General features: G+C 38.3%; 1 protein-coding gene across 1 annotated transcript in view; it reads right to left on the bottom strand.

The window, feature by feature from the left end:
* Positions 1 to 5,265: 5,265 nt before the first annotated feature.
* The window catches only part of pax2b (paired box 2b), a gene marked incomplete at both ends in the record, with an annotated part of 43,043 nt that continues 25,677 nt past the window's right edge, over positions 5,266 to 22,631 (bottom strand). Inside the window, 4 exons of the mRNA XM_079846046.1 lie at positions 5,266 to 5,339; positions 8,026 to 8,112; positions 12,595 to 12,723; positions 19,261 to 19,375. Of these exons, the coding sequence (XP_079702172.1) occupies positions 5,266 to 5,339; positions 8,026 to 8,112; positions 12,595 to 12,723; positions 19,261 to 19,375 (405 nt within the window). The remainder of the gene's footprint in view (positions 5,340 to 8,025; positions 8,113 to 12,594; positions 12,724 to 19,260; positions 19,376 to 22,631) is intronic.

Here is a 22,631-nt window from a genome sequence, read left to right as displayed (position 1 = left end):
GATTCAGAACGATGATCAAACACAGATGGAGTAGATGGAGTCCATCAACACCCCCTGAGATTCACAGTCCTGTAGCTCGTCATGGGTCCACGTTTCATTCAGTAACATTAGGCAGTTTTTATTTAAATGCTGTTTAATGTTGATGATCGTGTTATTTCACATATGCATATGCTTACATATGATATCACTTGTTTCTGTTTCTTCTTTGCATGTGTTTTGATCAGGAGATTGAGTACTCTTTCAGAAGATGTGTAATAGCACCCCCTATTGTATAACAGTGAAAACATGGAGAGCCAGAGATCCAATGACGGAGGAAAGAGTTAAATGTTACAATATTGCAGTCAGTGTTTGTCTGCGGTCTCATTGAAGTCAGTGTTTGTCTGGTCTCATTGCAGTCAGTGTTTGTCTGCGGTCTCATTGCAGTCAGTGTTTGTCTGGTCTCATTGCAGTCAGTGTTTGTCTGCGGTCTCATTGCAGTCAGTGTTTGTCTGCGGTCTCATTGCAGTCAGTGTTTGTCTGGTCTTTTTGCAGTCAGTGTTTGTCTGAGGTCTCATTGAAGTCAGTGTTTGTCTGCGGTCTCATTGCAGTCAGTGTTTGTGTGCGGTGTCATTTTAGTCAGTGTTTGTCTGGTCTCATTGCAGTCAGTGTTTGTCTGCGGTCTCATTGCAGTCAGTGTTTGTCTGTGGTCTCATTGCAGTCAGTGTTTGTGTGCGGTGTCATTTTAGTCAGTGTTTGTCTGGTCTCATTGCAGTCAGTGTTTGTGTGCGGTGTCATTTTAGTCAGTGTTTGTCTGGTCTCATTGCAGTCAGTGTTTGTCTGCTGTCTCATTGCAGTCAGTGTTTGACTGTGGTCTCATTGCAGTCAGTGTTTGTCTTCGGTCTCATTGCAGTCAGTGTTTGTCTGCTGTCTCATTGCAGTCAGTGTTTGACTGCGGTCTCATTGCAGTCAGTGTTTGTCTGGTCTCATTGCAGTCAGTGTTTGTCTGCGGTCTCATTGCAGTCAGTGTTTGTCTGCGGTCTCATTGCAGTTAGTGTTTGTCTGCGGTCTCATTGCAGTCAGTGTTATCTGAGGTCTCATTGCAGTCAGTGTTTGTCTGGTCTCATTGCAGTCAGTGTTTGTCTGTGGTCTTTTTGCAGTCAGTGTTTGTCTGAGGTCTCATTGAAGTCAGTGTTTGTCTGCGGTGTCATTTTAGTCAGTGTTTGTCTGTGGTCTCATTGCAGACAGTGTTTGTGTGCGGTGTCATTTTAGTCAGTGTTTGTCTGGTCTCATTGCAGTCAGTGTTTGTGTGCGGTGTCATTGCAGTCAGTGTTTGTCTGCGGTGTCATTTTAGTCAGTGTTTGTCTGGTCTCATAGCAGTCAGTGTTTGTCTGCGGTGTCATTGCAGTCAGTGTTTGTCTGCGGTGTCATTTTAGTCAGTGTTTGTCTGGTCTCATTGCAGTCAGTGTTTGTCTGCTGTCTCATTGCAGTCAGTGTTTGTCTTCGGTCTCATTGCAGTCAGTGTTTGTCTGCTGTCTCATTGCAGTCAGTGTTTGTCTGCTGTCTCATTGCAGTCAGTGTTTGTCTTCGGTCTCATTGCAGTCAGTGTTTGTCTGGTCTCATTGCAGTCAGTGTTTGTCTGCTGTCTCATTGCAGTCAGTGTTTGTCTGCGGTGTCATTTTAGTCAGTGTTTGTCTGGTCTCATTGCAGTGTGTTTGTCTGCGGTCTCATTGCAGTCAGTGTTTGTCTGCGGTGTCATTTTAGTCAGTGTTTGTCTGGTCTCATTGCAGTCAGTGTTTGTCTGCTGTCTCATTGCAGTCAGTGTTTGTCTGCGGTGTCATTTTAGTCAGTGTTTGTCTGCTGTCTCATTGCAGTCAGTGTTTGTCTGCTGTCTCATTGCAGTCAGTGTTTGTCTTCGGTCTCATTGCAGTCAGTGTTTGTCTGCTGTCTCATTGCAGTCAGTGTTTGTCTTCGGTCTCATTGCAGTCAGTGTTTGTCTGGTCTCATTGCAGTCAGTGTTTGTCTGCGGTCTCATTGCAGTCAGTGTTTGTCTGCTGTCTCATTGCAGTCAGTGTTTGTTTGCTGTCTCATTGCAGTCAGTGTTTGTCTGCGGTCTCATTGCAGTCAGTGTTTGTCTTTGGTCTCAGTGTTTGTCTGCGGTCTCATTGCAGTCAGTGTTTGTCTGCGGTCTCATTGCAGTCAGTGTTTGTCTGCGGTCTCATTGCAGTCAGTGTTTGTCTGCGGTCTCATTGCAGTTAGTGTTTGTCTGTGTTCTCTCTTCCATGGTGGCAGAAACGTTTGGTAAGGCCATAAAGTAAATAGAAACCAGAGAGACGGAGCAGATTTGATCAGAATGTATTTACAGTACAGAAATGACATTTCACACAAAATTATTTTAAAAATTATTATTTCACAAAATAACATAAATAATGAACAAAACAAACATGTCAGTAGTTTTATAGTTTATGCATACAACAGTTTTTTCTTTGCTCTGCATAGGATTTGTACATATATTGAAAATGTTTTTATTATAATACTGTTTGTACAATGCGACAGCAGACTGTAAATAAAAAAAAATACACAACAAAAAGTCTTTGGCAAAAGTACATTCTCTCAACTGTAACGTATTAGATGACAACTAAAGAACATGAACTTAAACTGGAGTGTACAGTACATGATTATGAAAAATGTTTTGCTGAATTGCACTTCTTGTAAAGCATTGAGCAAATGTTTTTTTTTTTTTTTTGCGTTACTGAAACAGCTTGACGATCCCAAAATGTTTTTGAGTTCTGAAAAGTAAATCATAAAGCCGATAACCAGTGACCAACCCATCTGTTGATTAATTGAACAGCTGCTGACTATTCTGTAAACACATTTGGAGGTTTAAGTGCTTCATCTGATCAGTAGTACACGTTTGTTTCTTCTCAGATTCCTACCGAGCATCCAACCTGACTGAAGAAGAGCAAGTTCACTGTTAATTCAATCATAGCATCTCATAAAGAGCACAACCCATAGTGCAAAACATAACACTGAGGGGTGAATTCACCAAACCACTTCTGCATTTCAGCTGGAAAACCTGTCAAACCACCTCAACACCAGGAGCTAAATGAGCTGAAGGTGGAAACCGATCATATCAGTGGTCGCAATTCAACTCCCTCCAGAGAATTTGATCTATGATAAACACATAAAAATGCATAATGGATGAAAATAATCCATGCATACTGTAGTGTCCTTGTCATTATAAAAACGACATACAAAAATGCATTTTCGCATACTTCCACTTATAATCAGATCTGGTCTCAGTAGTACCAGGATCGACAGCAGGTCAGTATTCTCTGTTTGATGAAATATTGTCTCTCCGTTTCTTCTTTGACGTTCGTCGTATCTGATTGTTTCTCACAGAGGTTTGCCAGCAGTCTGCCGGCGTCGAGAGGGAGGAGTAGGCCTGCTTTTATTTCCATGCTGAGTTTGAGTACATACGGTATTGAGTAATAGTGTTCTGTGTGTTGAGTGGAGTCCGTGTGAGTTTTACTGTCCGTTTTCGCGCAGTCCACAGACACACACAGAGAGAGAAGCCTGTTAGCAGAATCTGCTGCCATGCGGTGGGAAGGGTTTCCTTCTGACTCTCCAGTTGTGTTCGTCCAGGGTGATCTTCTTCATATTGTAGGTATTCATATTTATAAAGTGTATGACATTTTTTACATTTGGATAGACAATGAAAAGTACATTATCTGCACACTGACAGCATCTGAAATGGAAATGCTTTTACCTTTGAACAAGACTTTACGTTTGTAATATGTCATATTTTTCATTTTGTGTCTATTTTTATGTTATGCTTTATGTTATGTATTATGTTTCATGTCATGTTGTGTTATGTCATGTTATGCTATGTGTTATGGTGTTATGTTATGTTACCTTGTGTTATGATGTTATGTTATGTGTTATGTTATGTTAAATTGTGTTATGGTGCTATGCTTTTACGTCAAGTTATGTTATGTCGTGTTATGTCAAGTCGTCATAACATGTTATGCTATATGTTATGTGTTGTCATGTTATGCTACGTGTTATGTCGTCATGTTATGTGTCTTGTTATGTTATGTCATGTTATGCTACATGTTATGCTATGTGTTGTGCTTTATGTCGTCATGTCACTCTACGTGTTATGTGTTATTTCGTCATGTTATGTGTAATGTTATGTCATGTTATGTCATGTTATGCTACATGTTATGCTACGTGTTGTGCTTTATGTCGTCATGTCACGCTACGTGTTATGTGTTATGTCGTCATGTTATGTGTATTATGTTATGTCATGCTATGCTACATGTTATGCTACATGTTATGTCATGTCATGTTATGCTACGTGTTGTGTTGTCGTCGTGTTATGTGTCGTGTCATGTTGTCATGTTATGCTACGTGTTACACGACACATGACATGACAACACATAGCTTAACATAACATAACATGACAACATAACACGTCATGACTTTATGTTGTTGCTTAAATGTTATGTTTTGTCATGTTAATTTATGTCATGTTATGCTATGTGTTATGTCGTCATGTTATGTGTCGTGGCATGTTATGTCATGTTATGCTACGTGGTACACGACACATAACATGACATAACACATAGCTTAACATGACATAACACATAGCTTAACATGACTTAACATTACATGACATAAATTAACATGACATAACATAACACGTCATGATGACATGCTGTTGCTTAAATGTTATGTTTTGTCATGTTAATTTATGTTGTTATGTCATGCTAAGCTATGTGTTATGTCATGTTATGTGTCATGTTGTTACGTCATGTCATGTCATGCTTCATGTTATGTCATGTCGTGTTATGTGCTGTTATGTGTTGTTTAATCTCACGTTATATTGTAATGCGTCATATTGTTCATTTCAGAGTCTATCCAAACGAACGAAAAGAACCACTTTATGTATGAATACCTATGAATATGAATGAGAGGACAGAATATAAAAGTTTTATAAAAGCAGATGTTAATTCCATTGTACGTTTTAAAAATCATATTTACCCTCAGTCTGTGAGATATACATTTATTGTTCATGTTTATGAGTTTTCCCTCATCTCGTGTAGAAGCCCGCTGAGGCTTGAGTGAATGGCTGAATTGTGGTTGAGATGTTTTTGTTCCTGATTGGTCTGTTCTTCATCATGTGACCGCATGAAACCACTCTGTCCAATCAGCTGCACTGCTCACACTGGCAGAATATGAAGTCCGAGTCCATGGGCGTGCCGCCTAATTTGGTTTCCGTGGTAACTAGTGGCGGTCATAGGCAGTGGCAGCAGTTGGTGGGGCGGAGCCTCTGGATGCACTATAATAATAGGGGGAACCTGAAAGTTAATAAGAAAGGAATGTACCATTTCAATACACCATGAAAATGACTGCATATTTGCTTTAAGCATCGTACAGTACTGATTTAATGTAGACCAGTCCTTCTATGATTTTATTAATTTTTTTCATTTCGCACTAACTTACAAGTTTGTCTTATTTTTGCATATAATAAACTATAGCATGATCCATGAATTACAACCCAATCAGATATAACTGATCACGTAAATGAGTGCTGTTTGTATTTACAGTGTTGTTTACACTAATATATCCCATGTATATTAATAATTTCAGCTAATATTTGGAAGCGTTCAACATATTTAGCTTGTGCACTAAAACATTCACAGCTAATTGCTACAGCACTGACATTAATTACGCAATGATTATTAGTGAATATTCACTGCATAATACCACAAAAAAAAAAAAAAGCTGTGGCAGATTTAGACCGGAAAATCAATAAGATCCAGCTGGGACTGTTAACTAATTTCTAACAAACAAATAACCAGTTAACCAGTTCATAACTACAATTATAGTTAAATTCATATGGGATCTCATTGCAACAAACAAAGCTCCCAAACTTGTCTGTGTATATATTATTTATTACTGTTTTGTTATATGCTATGTTGTGTGTTGTTTGTGATGTGATGTGTGTTATGTTATGTTGTTATGTTATGTGTTGTGTTATGTCATGTGTTATGTTATGTCATTTTATGTGTTATGTTATGTCATGTTATGGTATGTGTTATGTCATGTTGTATTGTGTCATGTTATGTCATGTTATGTTACGCTGCGTGTTATGTTATGTGTTATGTTATGTCATGTTATGGTATGTGTTATGTCATGTGTTGTGTTGTGTTATGTTATATCATGTTGTATCATGTTATGTTATGCTGCGTGTTATGTTGTTATGTTATGTGTTATGTTATGGTATGTGTTATGTCATGTCGTGTCATGTTGTGTTGTGTCGTGTTATGTCATATTATGTCATGTTATGTCATGTTATGCTGCGTGTTATGTTGTTATGTTATGTGTTGTGTTACGTTATGTCATGTTGTGTCATGTCATGTTATGTCATGTTATGCTGCATGTTATGTTATGTTATGTTATGTGTTGTGTCATGTCGTGTTGTGTCGTGTCGTGTCATGTTATGCTGCGTGTTATGTTATGTGTTGTGTTATTTCATGTTATGGTATGTGTTATGTCATGTCATGTGTTATGTTATATGTTATGTGTTATGGTATGTCATGCTATGTTATGTTGTGTCGTGCGTTATGTGTTATGTTATGTCATGTTATGGTATGTTATGTTGTGTTGTGTCATGTCATGTGGTATGTCATGTCGTGTCATGTTATGTTATGCTGCATGTTATGTTGTTATGTTATGTGTTGTGTTATGGTATGTTATGTCATGTCATGTCATGTTATGCTGCGTGTTATGTTGTTATGTTATGTGTTGTGTTATGTCATGTTATGGTATGTGTTATGTCGTGTTGTGCTATGTTATGTCATGTTGTGTCATGTCATGTTATGTCATGTTATGTTACGCTGCGTGTTATGTTGTTATGTTGTGTTATGTGTTATGTTATGGTATGGTATGTGTTATGTCGTGTCGTGTGGTGTTATGTCATGGTATGTGTTATGTCGTGTTGTGTCGTGTTATGTCATGTCATGTTATGTTATGCTGCGTGTTATGTTATGTGTTGTTACGCTATGTCATGTTGTGTTATGTCATGTCATGTTATGTTATGTTATGTGTTTTGTCATGTTGTGTCGTGTCATAACATAACATGACATGACATGACATGTTATGCTGCGTGTTATGTTGTTATGTTATGTGTTGTGTTATGTCATGTTATGTTATGTTGTGTTTTGTCATGTTGTGTTGTTATGTCATGTTATGTTATGTGTTTTGTCATGCTGTGTCGTGTTATGTCATGTCGTGTCATGTTATGTTATGCTGCGTGTTATGTTGTAATGTTATGTGTTGTGTTATGTCATGTTATGTTATGTTATATGTTTTGTCATGTTGTGTCGTGTCATGTCATGTCATGTTATGTTATGCTGTGTGTTATGTTGTTATGTTGTGTTGTGTTATGTCATGTTATGGTATGTGTTATGTCATGTCATGTTAAATGTTATGTGTTATTGTATGTCATGCTATGTTATGTCGTGTGTTATGTTATGTCATGTTATGGTATGTGTTATGTCATGTCATGTTAAATGTTATGTGTTATTGTATGTCATGCTATGTTATGTCGTGTGTTATGTTATGTTATGTCATGTTATGGTATGTGTTATGTCATGTCATGTTAAATGTTATGTGTTATTGTATGTCATGCTATGTTATGTTGTGTGTTATGTTATGTTATGTCATGTTATGGCATGTGTTATGTCATGTCATGTGTTATGTTATATGTAATGTGTTATGGTATGTCATGCTATGTTATGTTGTGCCGTATGTTAAGTGTTATGTTATGTTATACCATGTTATGTCGTGTTATGTGTTGTGTCATGTCATGTGTGTTATATGTTATGTTGTTATATGTCATGTTATGTGATGTGTTGTGTTGTGACAGTGCTGTCTGATACAAAGTAACACAATTATTTTATTCTATCAACGCTGATAGTTTGACAGTAGCTATGTTTACCGCGGTAGATTTTTGTAAGAGACAGATGGCTGGTGACTCACTCAGTATTGCAGGGTTGCTGAATCTCCAGGCTTCATTGTAGGTCGTGTACTGCGGATGGCTGTAGGGATTCCCTGAAAATTCACTCCCTGAAACGGAAACATGCAGGCATTTTAAAATAATGCACCAGTCACATTTGCTGTTGCTTTGGAAGTTTATGATAAGACCTTAAACTTGTTCAGAAAATGTCAAAATATATTCTCACTCACATCGTAATGTCTAAAACCCATTGTGTCCTGTTGAATGAGTGCACTGCTATGCCCCTCTTTTCCTCCCCAAAGTTTCTTTCTCTACTGTGGAATTTGTGCAGGAGGAAAGGCAGAGCCTTTGTGTTGGTCCAACATTGTTTCTCTTGTTTATGGGATAATAAAGAGGTGTTTTTATATGCGGTGCATGGAGAGCTGTCAGTAAATCTCTCTCTGAAGCAGCAGGTGTAATGGACACGTCTGCCGAGAGCTGCTGCTGCTAAAAATAATGCAAGATCGAACCACATTTTACGAATTAGTTTGAGCTCAGTGATCACAAAACCCTTTCGTCTGGAAGTCTGTTGGACCAGTTAATTCTTTCGTCAATTGAGGTGTGATGGTCAATAGTGAAAGGTTTCCTGCGTTCACACACCAGTGAAATGCTGGATGTCTGCAGGCTGTTGTAAACACCACACGACTTCATTTATTGCTATTGGTGTCTGGTCAGTTCATAAATTATATTTTACTAGTTGAGCTTTCATCAAATGTAGAGATTTTAAAAGTGAAGTGTGCATTTTAAAACTTAAAATACGTTATTGTATTTCAGTTTAATGAAAGTTTGGGGTTGTTATGATTTTTTTAAATGTTTTTATAGAAATCTCTTTTGCTCACCAAGGATGCATTCATTTGGCCAAAAAAAAAAAAACTATTTAAAAAAACTTTTTCTATTACAATTTATTTTAAAATATAATTTATTCCTGTGATGCAAAGCTGTATTTTCAGCATCATTACTCCAGTCTTCAGTGTCACATGATGATCCTAATACGACGATTTTTTGCTGAAGAAACATTTATGATTATTATCAATGTTGAAAACTATGAAAGCTTGTTTCCGCCACAGATCAAAAATAAAAGGTAATTGTGACTTTTTAATCTAAGAAAGTCGCAATTGTGAGTTATAATAATATATTTTTTCCCTCAGAATTGGACTTTATAACTCATAAATGTATAGAAGCTTGTTTCCGCCACAGAATAAATTTTTTTTAAAAGGAAATTGCAACTTTTTTCCTCAGAATTCTGACTTTATAACTTGCAATTCTGAGAAAAAAAGTCAGAATTGTGAGATAAAAAGTTTCAATTATCTTTTAAATTGTTTTATTCCATGGCGGAAACAAGCTTCCAAAGAAAACAGGTAATATATTTGATGAATAGAAAGTTCAAATGAACTCATTTATTTGAAGTAGAAATCCTTTGTAACATTATAAATGTCTTTACTGTCTATTTTGATAATTTTTATGCCAAGTAAAAGTATTAATCACTTTAAAATAAAATAAAATCGTACAAACTTGAATGGTAGTGTATTTGTTTGAGTATCTCATGGCACAAGCTTTTTACAAAGGTGAATCATAATGATTTCACTTATATTTTTAATGCATTTGAAGGTAAATATAAACTCAATTAAATTGTTTTTGTACTGTGCATGTAAAAAAAAATATCTTAAAGGGATACTTCACCGCTGGAAAGATGAATGTGTATTTATATTGGGTCATTTATGTAGAAGAAATGTGAAATTATTTTAGAAGTTGGTGCCTTCTAGACCGAGAAAAAACAGAAAATGTATTTTTGGCTCATGTGGATGAAAGACAACAACTCCCAGAATGCACTTGCTTCGCTGCCCTACGAGGCCACTCCCAAGCCACGCCTACCGGTTACATACGCACAACCGGCGCAACGTCATAGAATGTCTCTGAACAGATTCACGCCCACTTTTAGGGGAAAATAAACTAGACTCCCATAGACTTCAATACAAAATAGCGGCACAAAACAACGTCCGTACACAGCTGGCAGGCTTGAATAACTTAAGAAATCACCAATATTAAACATGTCAAGTAATTATATGTCCACCCTTCCTGCCATAGAGTGTGAAAGATACATCCACACGCTTCATTTGGTCAATTTAAAAAACATGTCCCTTCATTCTCCCACCGTCAAATTGCTGTAACAACCCCACCAGTGGCCAGAGGTGTCTTACCCGGACATTTACTCGTACCTCATCGGGTCACCAGGTAAGCCAGTGAATGATTAAACTTTGTTTTTGAATCATGAAGTACGGATGATGCTATCGGAAGCTAAGTCAGGCTAGTTAACTATGGCTGGACAGAAAAGTGCTCTCAGTACTCTAAATATAAAGACATACATTTAAATATATGCATTTAAAGATGTCTACTAGCAAATACGAAGTAAAATCATTCACTTGTTACACCAATTTGACGCTGGGTGAATGAAGGGACATGTTTTTAAATTGACCAAATTAAGTGTGTGGATGTATCTTTCACGCTCTTGGCAGGCAGGCTGGACATATAATTACTTGACATGTTTAATCTGAGTGATTTCTTAAGTTATTCAAGCCTGCCGGCTGTGTATGGAGGTTGTTTTGTGCCGCTATTTTGTATGGAAGTCTATGGGAAGTCTAGTTTATTTTCCCCTAAAAAGGGACGTTGACTAAATTAACGGTTAAGTTCCCGGATATGCCGGTAATCCGTATCACTTGCCCGCCGCGGCACCGCCCCCACCGTCGTTTTCATTGTTATAGTAATAAAACAATTTAGCTCAGTTAGAGAACTGACACTACAATGAAAAACTGAACGTGTCTGTTCAATACAGCACGAGTCGAACGAGAGTCACAGCACAAACACAGCAGGAGTCAGATCTCATTCATCAGATACCCCTTTTCCACCAAGGCAGTGCTAGAGCTAATTCAGGACCAGAGCTAGTCCCAGTTCATAGTTGGTTCAACTGAGGAGCCTTCTAAGAACCGTTTGCTTTTCCACTGCTGAGAGCCACAACAGAGCCATGTCTTACGTCACTGTATACGTCTCATCTTTCTCAGCTACGCTAGCGAGGCAGCGGCAGTGTTGCCAAGTCCGCGGTGTTCCCGTGGAATTGGGCTACTTCAGCACTGTTGCCGCGGGCTGTTTTTCATGTCTGCGCGTTGAAGCGACCGCAGTTATGTGATATTTAGCCCCGGAATGTGAATATTAGTAGACAATCATGCCAAAAAAACACATATTTTACCCCCAAATGTGATTTTTACCGGGGAAGCCCCCCTGAAACGCGATTGGGCCTGTTTTGAGTAGCAATTGGGCGGGTTTTGTTGCGAAAACCTGGCAACCTTGGGCAGCGGGAAACATAAACATACCAGGCTTGTTCGAGATGCATCGGCGCTGCGCAGACCGATCCACGTATGATATAAAAAAAACGCATGAGTGAATCAAAAGCATAAGGAGTCATATGCTCTCGCTGGACTCGTCATCATACGGCGATCGGTCTCTGCACAGCACCGCTGCGAACAACCCTTCCATCAACAATGCAAACGTTGCGTTACTATTGATTCACATGGCTTTACGATCCTACATCGGCATCAAAACACAACGAAAACACAGCGAATCCAACGCATTCATGCAGTTCGCCGTCATTTGTATAGACGGAGATTACAAACGAGCAGCAGCTGTTAGCTCCATTAGCTGCTATTTCAACAATGGCGGATCTCCAGTTTGTGTTGGCCTTGTTGACCCCGCCCCCAGCGCCTGACGTAATCCGTTCTTACTTTTAGCCCTGTTCTAGCCCAGCAATGTTTTGGTGCTACTTAAGAACCACTTTTCCTGGCTCGGAGCTGGGGCTTTGGGTGTGGAAACACAAAGAACCGATTTGAAACTAGGCTTTGGCTCCGATCTAGCTTTAGCACTGCCTTGGTGGAAAAGGGGTAAGAGAGCGAGGAGCTGACAGACCATATGATCGCGGAAGATTTGTTTTGAGTTTGTCATTGTGCCGTTTTGTTTTTGTGTTTTTCATTAAGAATAATAGGCTAATGAACCCACAATTCAAGCAACCCGACCCCGAATTGGCGCTAATTCTAAACCGAAACTAAGATGAGCACGGCCGCCCGGGCATTCATTCAAAGTGTGTTCAGTCTGTCGCATTTTCAGTTCATGCCTATGGAAGCTTAACTTTCATAGGAATTCATTGAGAACACTCACTTTGCTCAGCACCGCTCCGTTATGAATGTCCGTGCGGCCGTGCTCATTTTACATTCTGTGAGTGGGATCCCACCCCTGTGGGCAGGTTGAAAACATGCGGAACAGCTCCTTCTACTGGCTGTAGTCTCTAGCCTCTGGCCAAAAAAGCCTCCGATGACGCAAAATGTTGATATTTGCGTCATCGGAGGCTTTTTTCCAGACATCTCGGGGATCATTCGAATATACTACTGGGTTTCTACTGATACAAAGCTTAATGCTAATCAGTGAAATAACCCTTTAAGCAGTTGTGGAACATCAAAAAGTTCTCGATTTCCAAATGTTTTTTTATTTATTTATCTGAAGATACTCACCAGGAACCATTCCAGCCAGTGTGGACGTCGGGTAGCTGCCCTGTCCGGTGGGCGGGACGTGAGGTGGATATCCAGGTAAGGTTGTGTTGGCCATATCCCGACCTGCACACACAAACACATTTACACTCACTAGCTGTTCCATCCATGAACAAGCTGACACTCGATTGATTGCAAATGCATTTTGCTGAATTTAAACATTCAAATAAAACAGGATCCGTTTTTGCTCATCAACTACATTTGCTGAAAAGAAAAACATTGTCTATCAAAGGATTTATTCTTGTCCTTTCCAGGTCAGAACAGAGAACAGATGTAAACCGACCGGCCCATACCGGCCTCCACACTAAACAGTCAATGTCTCTTCTTAGCACCGAGAAGCTCCACATTCAGAGCAGTAATTGGGACTGACGCTTGGCTGTCCTACCCAACAACGCAAAGCCGGAGCCAGCCGAGCGCTGAGGCCTGACACCCCTCACAGACTAATGTTTTTGTTCAAGTAAGGAGGGTTTACTGGGGACGCCGGGGGAAACTTGGCCAACGGTTCAATTCTAATGAGCAGGTCAGTGTCCATCAGAGCTCAGCGAGTGTAATCCTGTGTGGACAAGACCGGCTGCCAATGACCAAAAAAAACATGCAGGCTAAAAATGAACTTGAGATTGAACAAAAGCGTCATTTTTTTATTAAAATGGATATTGTTACTCTAGAATCTGAAATTCATGCTACTTAAAGGGATAGTTCACCCAGAAATGAAAATTAGCTCATGATTTACTCACCCTCAAGTCAGCTTAGGTGTGTATGACATTCTTCTTTCAGACAAATACAATCTGAGTTATATTACAAAAGTCCAGGCTAATCCAAAAGCATTAGAATTTGATTCATAGTTGCTCTGTTTTTGAAGTCCATAAAAAGTGCATCAAAGAACTTTCAACAATTTTTCCATAAATTGAACAGGGAAGGCGGTCGGCCGAAAGTTTACTTGATAAAGTTTTAAATATGGATATTTTTCGCGTCGATTCGCTTCAGAAGGCCTTTATTAACACCCCAGAGCCGCGTGGAGCAGTTATTTGATGGACAGATGCAGTTTTTATGGACTTCAAAAACAGAGCAACTATAAATCCAATTCTAATGCTTGGATTAGCCTGGACTTTTGTAATATAACTCAGATTTTATTAGTCTGAAAGAAGAATGTCATATACACCTAGGGTGACTTGAGGGTGAGTAAATCATGGGCTAATTTTCATTTTTGGGTGAACTATCCCTTTAAGCTACAGTTCATTAAATCTACGTAAAGCGACGGTAGTTAGGCTGATTAACTATATTGGCTGGATTATTATTATTAATCAATTTTATTTAATGTTGCTGTCTTGGTGAAATGAAGGATGTGTTGAATGATGAGTGTTTGTTTCAGTTCCAGAGATTTATTAAAACTTGTGAAATATGTCAATAATGCAGCGCAAGTCTTCTTATACTGTATGCTTTCTCTTTTATGGCAGAGAAGCAGTTTGAGGAAAATATGCTGAGCAAATGTTGCGGTTAAACTTTCCACATGGTGTATTCATGTATTGTTACGGCCAAAAGAATGCATATTAAAGTGCCCGTTACACTATTTTTGTTTTGGAAGTCGCCCACCACAGGTTTACATGCATCCAAAGGGATTCTCTCTCTCTAAACCCCTCCTTTCTGAGAGGTCTACTTTGCTCTGATTGGTCAGATGGCCCAGTCTGTTGTGATTGGTCTACTCTGCTCTGATTGGTCAGATGGCCCAGTCTGTTGTGATTGGTCTACTCTGCTCTGATTGGTCAGATGGCCCAGTCTGTTGTGATTGGTCTACTCTGCTCTGATTGGTCAGATGGCCCAGTCTGTTGTGATTGGTCTACTCTTCTCTGATTGGTCAGATGGCCCAGTCTGTTGTGATTGGTCTACTCTTCTCTGATTGGTCAGATGGCCCAGTCTGTTGTGATTGGTCTACTCTACTCTGATAGCATATCATATCAGAATAGCATATAGCATATCAGAATTTCAGCTCTTCCTCAGCACTTGATACACAGTGATATGAACGTCAACAATGGTGTCAGTTTTACATTATTAATCTCATCCTTTGCAAATGCATCAAAGTGTATTTACTTTAGCAGCAGAAAACAGCATCTTCTCAACATGATCAACACAAACCAAACTCTTCCAGTCTCAGATACAACTACAGTGTTTGAGGGCGGGGCAAAGGAAACGTTCTTTGCCAGCAGCCAATGAAGACCATAGACTGCCATTATGCAAATCTATTACAAACATATGTAGGTTCAGCAGGAAATGAGAGTGGAATTACTGATGCCTTGTTTCAGGCAGTTCAGAATCAGAATTTTTTCTTTCGTGAGACAAAAATTTATCTGCACTTTCGATTTTGAAACTTTGCAGAGCTTTTTTACATTCACAAACAGCTCTATTACACACTGCATGAAAGGTAATATCCCAAAAAGCATAATGGGGCACTTGAAGTATATAAAAGAGAGCCATGCTTCAATGCATTGGGCAAGCGTTCACGTGTTAGTTTGCATAGGTGAGTATATTTCAGGCTTGAGAATTGCTGCACAATTGCACAGCTGCACTTGAGCTTTACCGTCTGTCAACATACAAGAAACACACAACGACTATTGAATTTTCTAAACCGCTATGCTGAAAATCAGGGTGACCTTAGTATTATTATCTGAAGAAGTGGAGAGGGTTGAGTGCAAACACTTGCCTCAACACAGCTGTATTAAATTTGCCACGACAGGGACACCTTAATGTTCCAACAACGAGGCTACGGGAAACGTTTGACCTCTATTTTCTGCATTCAGGATGCAGCAATTTATCACCAGCCAAAAAACACGGCACCCTAATTAATTACAACTAAGCAAAGGATGTTTGGAGAGCCAAATTGCCCTAATTCCCTGGATGCACGGTGAAAGTCGTTTGTTATCAAATGTGTGCTCAAAGGTTAGTTTGCTTTTTGTGAAGATGGAATAAGCATTAATTTGTGTGACTAGGAGCGTGGTGCCCTCAGGTGCGGACACGGGTAGCCAGTGTGTCAGGAGAGAAACTATTGCTTCTTTTAAGGTGACAAATTCATTGCATTTCCCAGCAGCTTTTCCCATATAACTGGACAAAGTTCAGTGTGAACCAGAGCTTTCCAAGATCTAGCGCCGAGGCTATTTAAAGGGTAATCCACCTAATATATATATATATATAAATTTGTTGGTTGATTGATTCGTTTTTAATAGGAAAAGCCAAGGACATAAAAGATGTCTATCTGTGAGGTATTCACAGTTCACCAAGAACTCGCATCTCCTCTGGCACAGACTGCTTCATGAATCATTCATTTTTAATAGATTATGCAAATTTCCATGCATAAAATCAACAAGATCAATAACTGTGGGCATTTTAATTGGGGTTGGAAAACATTTTAAGGATGAGTGTAATCTGTGTTTCTTTCCCGTTAAAGAAACTATTCATCTGAACATTGGATCTCAGCCTAACCGTTTGGAAATCATTTAAATATTTTGGTTTTGCTTCTGAATATTTGGTAGGTTTATCATGCATTAAACAGGGATACATTCATATTTAGTGCTAGTTCAACCGGAAATGTTGTGCTTTTTTAAGCTTGACGGCATTCATCCGCATTCACTTTCATTGTAATGAGTAAATGATGACAGATTAGCATGTTTATATTCATACCTGATTAATACAAACGACACACAAATCCGTTGTGAAACTGCCATGAAACAGATAATAAGTCTGTCAACTACAAACCCACATTCTCTCTCTCGTTCGTTCTCTCTCTTTCTATTGCTCTCTGTCACCAGCCAATCACACACAAACACAATAATGGCCATAATGGCTTCCACGTAATTATGTGAATTTTAATAAAAGCGGTGTATATTTATCTTTGACCTGAAGACGATCGTAAAACTGTCAGTAAACTTCACACATTTCATATTAATAACTGGCACAACAAGCACACTACGTTTTAATTAACCGTCCCATCATTTATTATTAACAAGAGCACACGAGCGAGCGAGCGAGAGAGAGAGAGACAGAGAAACAAATACCCCACGTTCCCTGTCTGCCATCAGCAAATGATGAATTTGTTTATGTAAATGTTAATATTTGATATGGTTTTGAAGCTCAGCGCTGTGATAGAGCAGTGAAGGAACAAACGTCCTCTGTGCAACAGCGCGTTAGTCTGAAGTTGGTTTAATTGTGTCCGTTATAAGACCAACATCACTACACATCTAATCTTCTAACACACGCATGTAAACAAAACATGATTGACACATATACAGTAGCAGCATTTGACTTCCAAGCATATTCAATGCATTATTATAATTGCATTATATAAACACTGGCATTAAGTTACCATAGAGAGGCTTCACTGACAGACAACAGTTGCCTAAAATAGCTGACTATTGGTGAACATTAAGCAATAGGTCTTAGCAAAATCATTTCAGAAGTGGAGCAAGTTATATACATTTGGAATATTAAGGCCAGCATAGTCAAATCAGAGCACAAACCCTCAGATTAACCAATTTATCTCAGTCTTTTAAATACATTTAGTTATGACAAGGCCACAATGTGAGAATTTGTATTCTTCATAACTTCGAGAGGACATGTTATTCTCTTTTTCAAAGTCTTGGCTTTGTTTTTGTCTTCTAGAATAAGCTTTCATGCTTGAATATTCAAAAAACACCTTTGTTGCACATTGTTGCAGCTCCTCTTTTCCCAGTCTGTCAGTAACGCTCTGTTTAGTTGCTATCTCTATGAAGCCCCTCCTTCTGAAAAGCACAGTGTGCTCTGATTGGTCAGCTGGAGCAGTGTGTTGGGATTGGTCAAGTGCTTCGAGCGTGTTCCGGAAATGTCCCGCCCCTTACCATAACCGCCAGTTTCAACACCAGTCCCCGCCCCTTTATTTTGCATATTAATTATTTAAATTAGGAATATTGTGGCATGTTTGTTCCATAGGCCGTAAAAAAATATGGACGACGCGACTTCTTTCGCTTCCGCTGAAGTAATTGAAGCCTCCGGAGTTCCGAACATGGCCCCAAATCTGCGCAAGATGTCAGCTCCGAGTCTGCGCAGTAGAGAGCAGGAAGTAGAGCCGCAATATCAAAAGCCCACCCACATTCTCACCGATGAAGAACAATTCATTATGTCGGTGTGAAATAAACAGTAATGGAAATGTAGAAATTAAAGCTAAAGCTCCAATCTCCTCCCAAAAATCTAGGAGAAAGTCTGCCTTAGTGAAAACTTCACTCAGAGAAGCCGTCAACCTCAGCTGTCAATCATGACGTCACACCCCCCGTTTTCATAGCATCAAATAACCAGTGTTGGGCACATTACTTTAAAAAAGTTATTAGTTATAGTTACTAGTTACGTCTTACAAATAGTAACTGAGTTACATCATTATAAAAGTAACTCATTACCAGGGAAAGCAACTTTTTTTCAAATGTTCAAATATATCAAATAACTTGGATGCCCCCAATATTAAATATGTTAAATGAATGATTTTTACACATTAAATAGAATAAATTATTATTATAAAACATTGTACATTAATGTACACTATTGCAATGTTGATGTGGGACAATGTGAGAGACACCTATCAAATTCAATACATTATTGTAAATATTATCAGTAGACCTACTATAGTGTAAATATTGTGTAAATATTATCCGTACAAATTTCCTCTTTGGTAGTGGAGCTCATGTTATCACCTGGGTTCTTAGCTATTAATTTTGTGGCTGCATGTGATGATGTGAGGCGCTTCATTAGATTAGAATTACTTGCCACCGACATGGAGAGACTCTTTCTTCCTGGGCATAAGTTGCACGTTACAGAAACATTCTTACCTTTCACCTCAATGAGGGAAAAGTAGCGCTTATACTTCCAGTTTGCGAAAGCTACCTTTGAAGACGTTGGACTTGCCATCGCTCTGACTCCTCCTGGTCGTTGGTGTGTGACTGTGCATATACGTGTGTGTCATAGGGGTGTGTGTATGTGTGTGAACCTATCAACCTCAACCTTGTCTCCCACCAACCAACCAGAGAAAAAAAAACGTTGCAGGTCCGACTGACAGAGAGCCTGTTCGGATGAAAACCGCTTCAGTGAGCTCAATTATAGTAACGCCGCATTTTATTCTCAGTAACGCTAACGGCGTTGTAACGGGAGAAACAGTCATTCGTTTGATTACTCGTTACTGAAAAAAATTATTCCGTTAGTAACGCTGTTTATCTATAACGACTTTATTCCCATCACTGCAAATAACTAAACTTATTTCAAAAACGAACACTTGAAATGAAATCATTGCCTACAATGACTTAAACCAACTTTGGGATACAAATATTTGAAGTGAAATTTGATTGTTTAGTTTGTTTAGTTTTCGCGATCGAGGCGCGGAGGCTTCAGTTTCTGAGAGGAGTGCTACAGGCTTGTTTGGTTTGTTCCCAGAAGAACTCAACGCTACAGTGGAGTTCAGAAACAGTGACACTGATATAGAGAGAGACTCAGTAACTTCATGTTCAAACAGAAACATTACACACTAAAGAAAGTTATAATAGGTCCCCTTTAACTAGTCACTTGAGCTGAATGTGAGTGTGTAAGCGGTCACTGCGGTTGGTGACGTGGATCAGGTGATCTTACCTACAGTGTAGCTCTGTGACACGCTGGCGCCCAGGTCAGAGGTCGTGCCGGAGGATAAACTGGGCTTGACTTCGTCCAGGCCTGCGTTTAATGCAGGGAGACTGTACTCATTCGCCTGCAGATCGAGAAGATCAGATCATGTCAACATCGCTCAACCCACCGGCCTTTATGATGTTCTCACAGACATTCAAACACTTTCCTCTGGGACTGAATGTTCTTCCCTCCTTCAAACGAAACTAAAAACTCATTCAACTTATGGTATGCTTTTTTTATTTATTTATATATATATATATATATATATATATATATATATATATATATATATATATATATATATATATATATATATATATATATATATATATATAATATATATATATAAAGCTATTGTTTACATAATAGATGTGTGTGTGTGTATATTATTATATTTCTTATTCTTATTATCTTATTAATGTTACTATTTCTCATATTTTGAGTTAATTGTTCATTGTTCCTAAGTCCTAACCATAAATATCGTTATAAAATATGGGTATGAAACCATATCTACAGACCAGAATATCAGTGACTTAAAGTTGGTCTCTTTTCACTTATGCCAGTAATTAACAACAATTATGATCAAATATAAATATATATATATTTTTTTTAAACATTAACTGCATAGCAATGACCAGTGTTAGTATTATTTATTTAGTATTTTTGTATTAATATTTTAATTTTAGTATTTTTTTAAATATTACTATTTAGTTTTTTTAAAAATTAATTTTAGTTCAGTTTTATTTTTTATTTATTTCCAGTTATTTTAGTGCTCCAACTAAAACTTATTTCCGTCATTTTCATCATTTGAATTTATTTCAGCTTTATTTCCATTATTAAAAAATGTTTTAATAGTTTTAGTTAATGATAATAACCCGCCGACCACTCACAGCATCCTTGAATATTTCTTAGCATCCTTTTTGTCTCATAAAATAGGGGACGAAATCATTTTGCATTTAGTCGGTTGTATTTCCCATGGCCAAAATACATCTAACAATTTCAAAAATGACGTTGTTATGAATTTAAATGAAGGCCTTACTGATCAGTTCACCTCGTTCTATAAATAAGATAATTTCTGAAGTGATGTTGCTAAATCACTCATAGTTGCAAGGCCTTCAGAAATGACACTGATAAGATTTATGATTTTCACAACCCCCTTCCATTACAGACATGCTCCTCAGACCGTGTCAGCAGATGGGGGGGATTTTTTTCTTAAACTCTTTTGTTATTTAATGAGATGAGACTTCCGGCGTCTGCGTGTTGAGAATGTCTGTCCAGAGTAAATGTGTGTGTGTGTCACAGGGGAGGCCCCTGACCCCGGCCATGTCTGTCTCTATCACAGATAAACTCTAATTGTGGGCTACAACTGTTCCAGGCTGATGTTTGGCTCTTTTCGTTGGAGGTCGTGGAGCAGAACAGGGCTTTTCTCATGCAGATGGAGGGCAGAGTGAAAAGGATGAGCACATGGCTGGCAGAAGTGTGGGAGGAGAGCCTGTCACATTTAGCATCTCCAGAATGGCTTTTTAATGCCTCTAAACACAACCAAAACACTGGCTCCGGTCCAAAACCTAGCGAGCTGCCTATGTAGGCAACGTTTTAGACATCACAGGCCTATCACAGGCAAGCTCTGGAAAGCAAAGGCAGCTTCGAAATCGGTACGATTCATTCTTTGGGCCAAATTTGAAGACGATCCAATACCATAAAGCTTTGCAACGTGCTCAGTGAAGTATACTACACAAATATATTTATTGGAGTGTCTATTTATGCTAACTCCGCCCACTGATGTCTGATTGGGCCAGACAAAATGACGGAAGACGCTCAACAGTTGCAATAGTGTAGTGGTAATGCACGTGACGGAACGTTTTAACGCAAATCGACCCACAAATCAACTCCCTTTCCCCATCACATATCAGATCAGAAAGGCGTTTATTTTCAATAAAAATAAAGAAAATATTCATAAAGTGGAAATAAAGTGTCTAACGTGTGTTTAATAATAAAGTGTTTTGAGTATTATGGGTAGGTGTTGTTCCAATAAGGCGCCATCCATTTAATACTTTTAATAAATATATTATATGTTATTATTGCATATTGTGTATCTGCCACTATTTAGAAGAATAAATAGCATCTAACTAGGTCTAATATTTACACTTATTGCAAAGAAAATGCAATTTTTTATTTTTTTTTCAATAGCCACTGCCTATATTTATATTTTGCAACACTGAAGTCAGCTATTTTAGGTGAATGTGAGAGAATTGTGATTTATTAGACACTATATGTAAACTAGAAGCATTACAAAGTGCAGTCAATTGTAAAACTAGACAAGCCTAAACAAGTCTTTATAAACGTGTGCGTTTATTAAAATGATAATTAATAAAAATAGTATTATAAGAAATACCAATTTGCAATATCAGGCAGCGTAACAGGCTGTAGGTGTGTGTGTGTGTGTGTGTGTGTGTGTGATGTATTCACATATTTTAACTTCAATTTATATATTACAGAAATACAGTATTCACATATTTCAAAAGATATGAAAAATATGTATTTTGAATTATGCATTGTGTTGTGTTTTACGGTCCGTAAAATGACTGGATAATGTCCTGGCAGAGAATTACCAGTACATTTTCCGTTTTAATTCTTTACAGTGTATATAAACAGTGTATTCAGCAACAAAAAATCTATCCACAAATTTGTGCTATTTGTTTGACACTACATGAATCCATTGTAGAGTGTTCCATTGCAGTGAGTATGCACCCTTAGAAGACACCCACCTAAGTAGATAGCATTAGTTGTGGAACAAAGCCAGAGACAAAGAGACAAAAATAGAGCGGTGGTCTGGTTTAGGTTTTGCGAAGGAGAAAAAAAAAGGTCCATGAAGGGAGAAAATAGTCTGATTAATATTGCTTTAAATTAAAACTGATTTTTCTAGAGCGTTCCGTTCGTCCATTTTTCCTTCAAAGGCTTTCCGTGTTTCCTTCGTCTTTTTCCCCCTGCTTTTTAATACCCTCTTTGACGGCCTTTGTGATTGCGAGTCATTTCCAATTCATTTCGGTATTGATCTTGCAGTGAAAATCAGTTTTGTAATTAGCTGCAAATTAGGCCTTCTTCTGGAGGTGAGTGCTGTCGGCCTGATTAATCGCTGGAGTAATGTCTCCCGATCGCACCCAAATTAAAATGAACTCAATTAGGCTGTTCCCTTTGCTTTATGGCTCCGACTCGCTCTTTCAGGGAGATAAATTAATCGTCACTCGTTGTTTAGTAGTCTAATGAAAGTAAATAAAGGTTATCCATTATAATAAATCCAACACTTTTAACACGAAATTGTACATAAAGGCTTTCGT

Source organism: Gobio gobio, assembly GCF_949357685.1.
Source record: "Gobio gobio genome assembly, chromosome: 20".
NCBI lineage: Eukaryota > Metazoa > Chordata > Actinopteri > Cypriniformes > Gobionidae > Gobio > Gobio gobio.
Note: the sequence above shows the minus strand (reverse complement) of the source record. Positions and strands in the feature narration are given on the sequence as shown.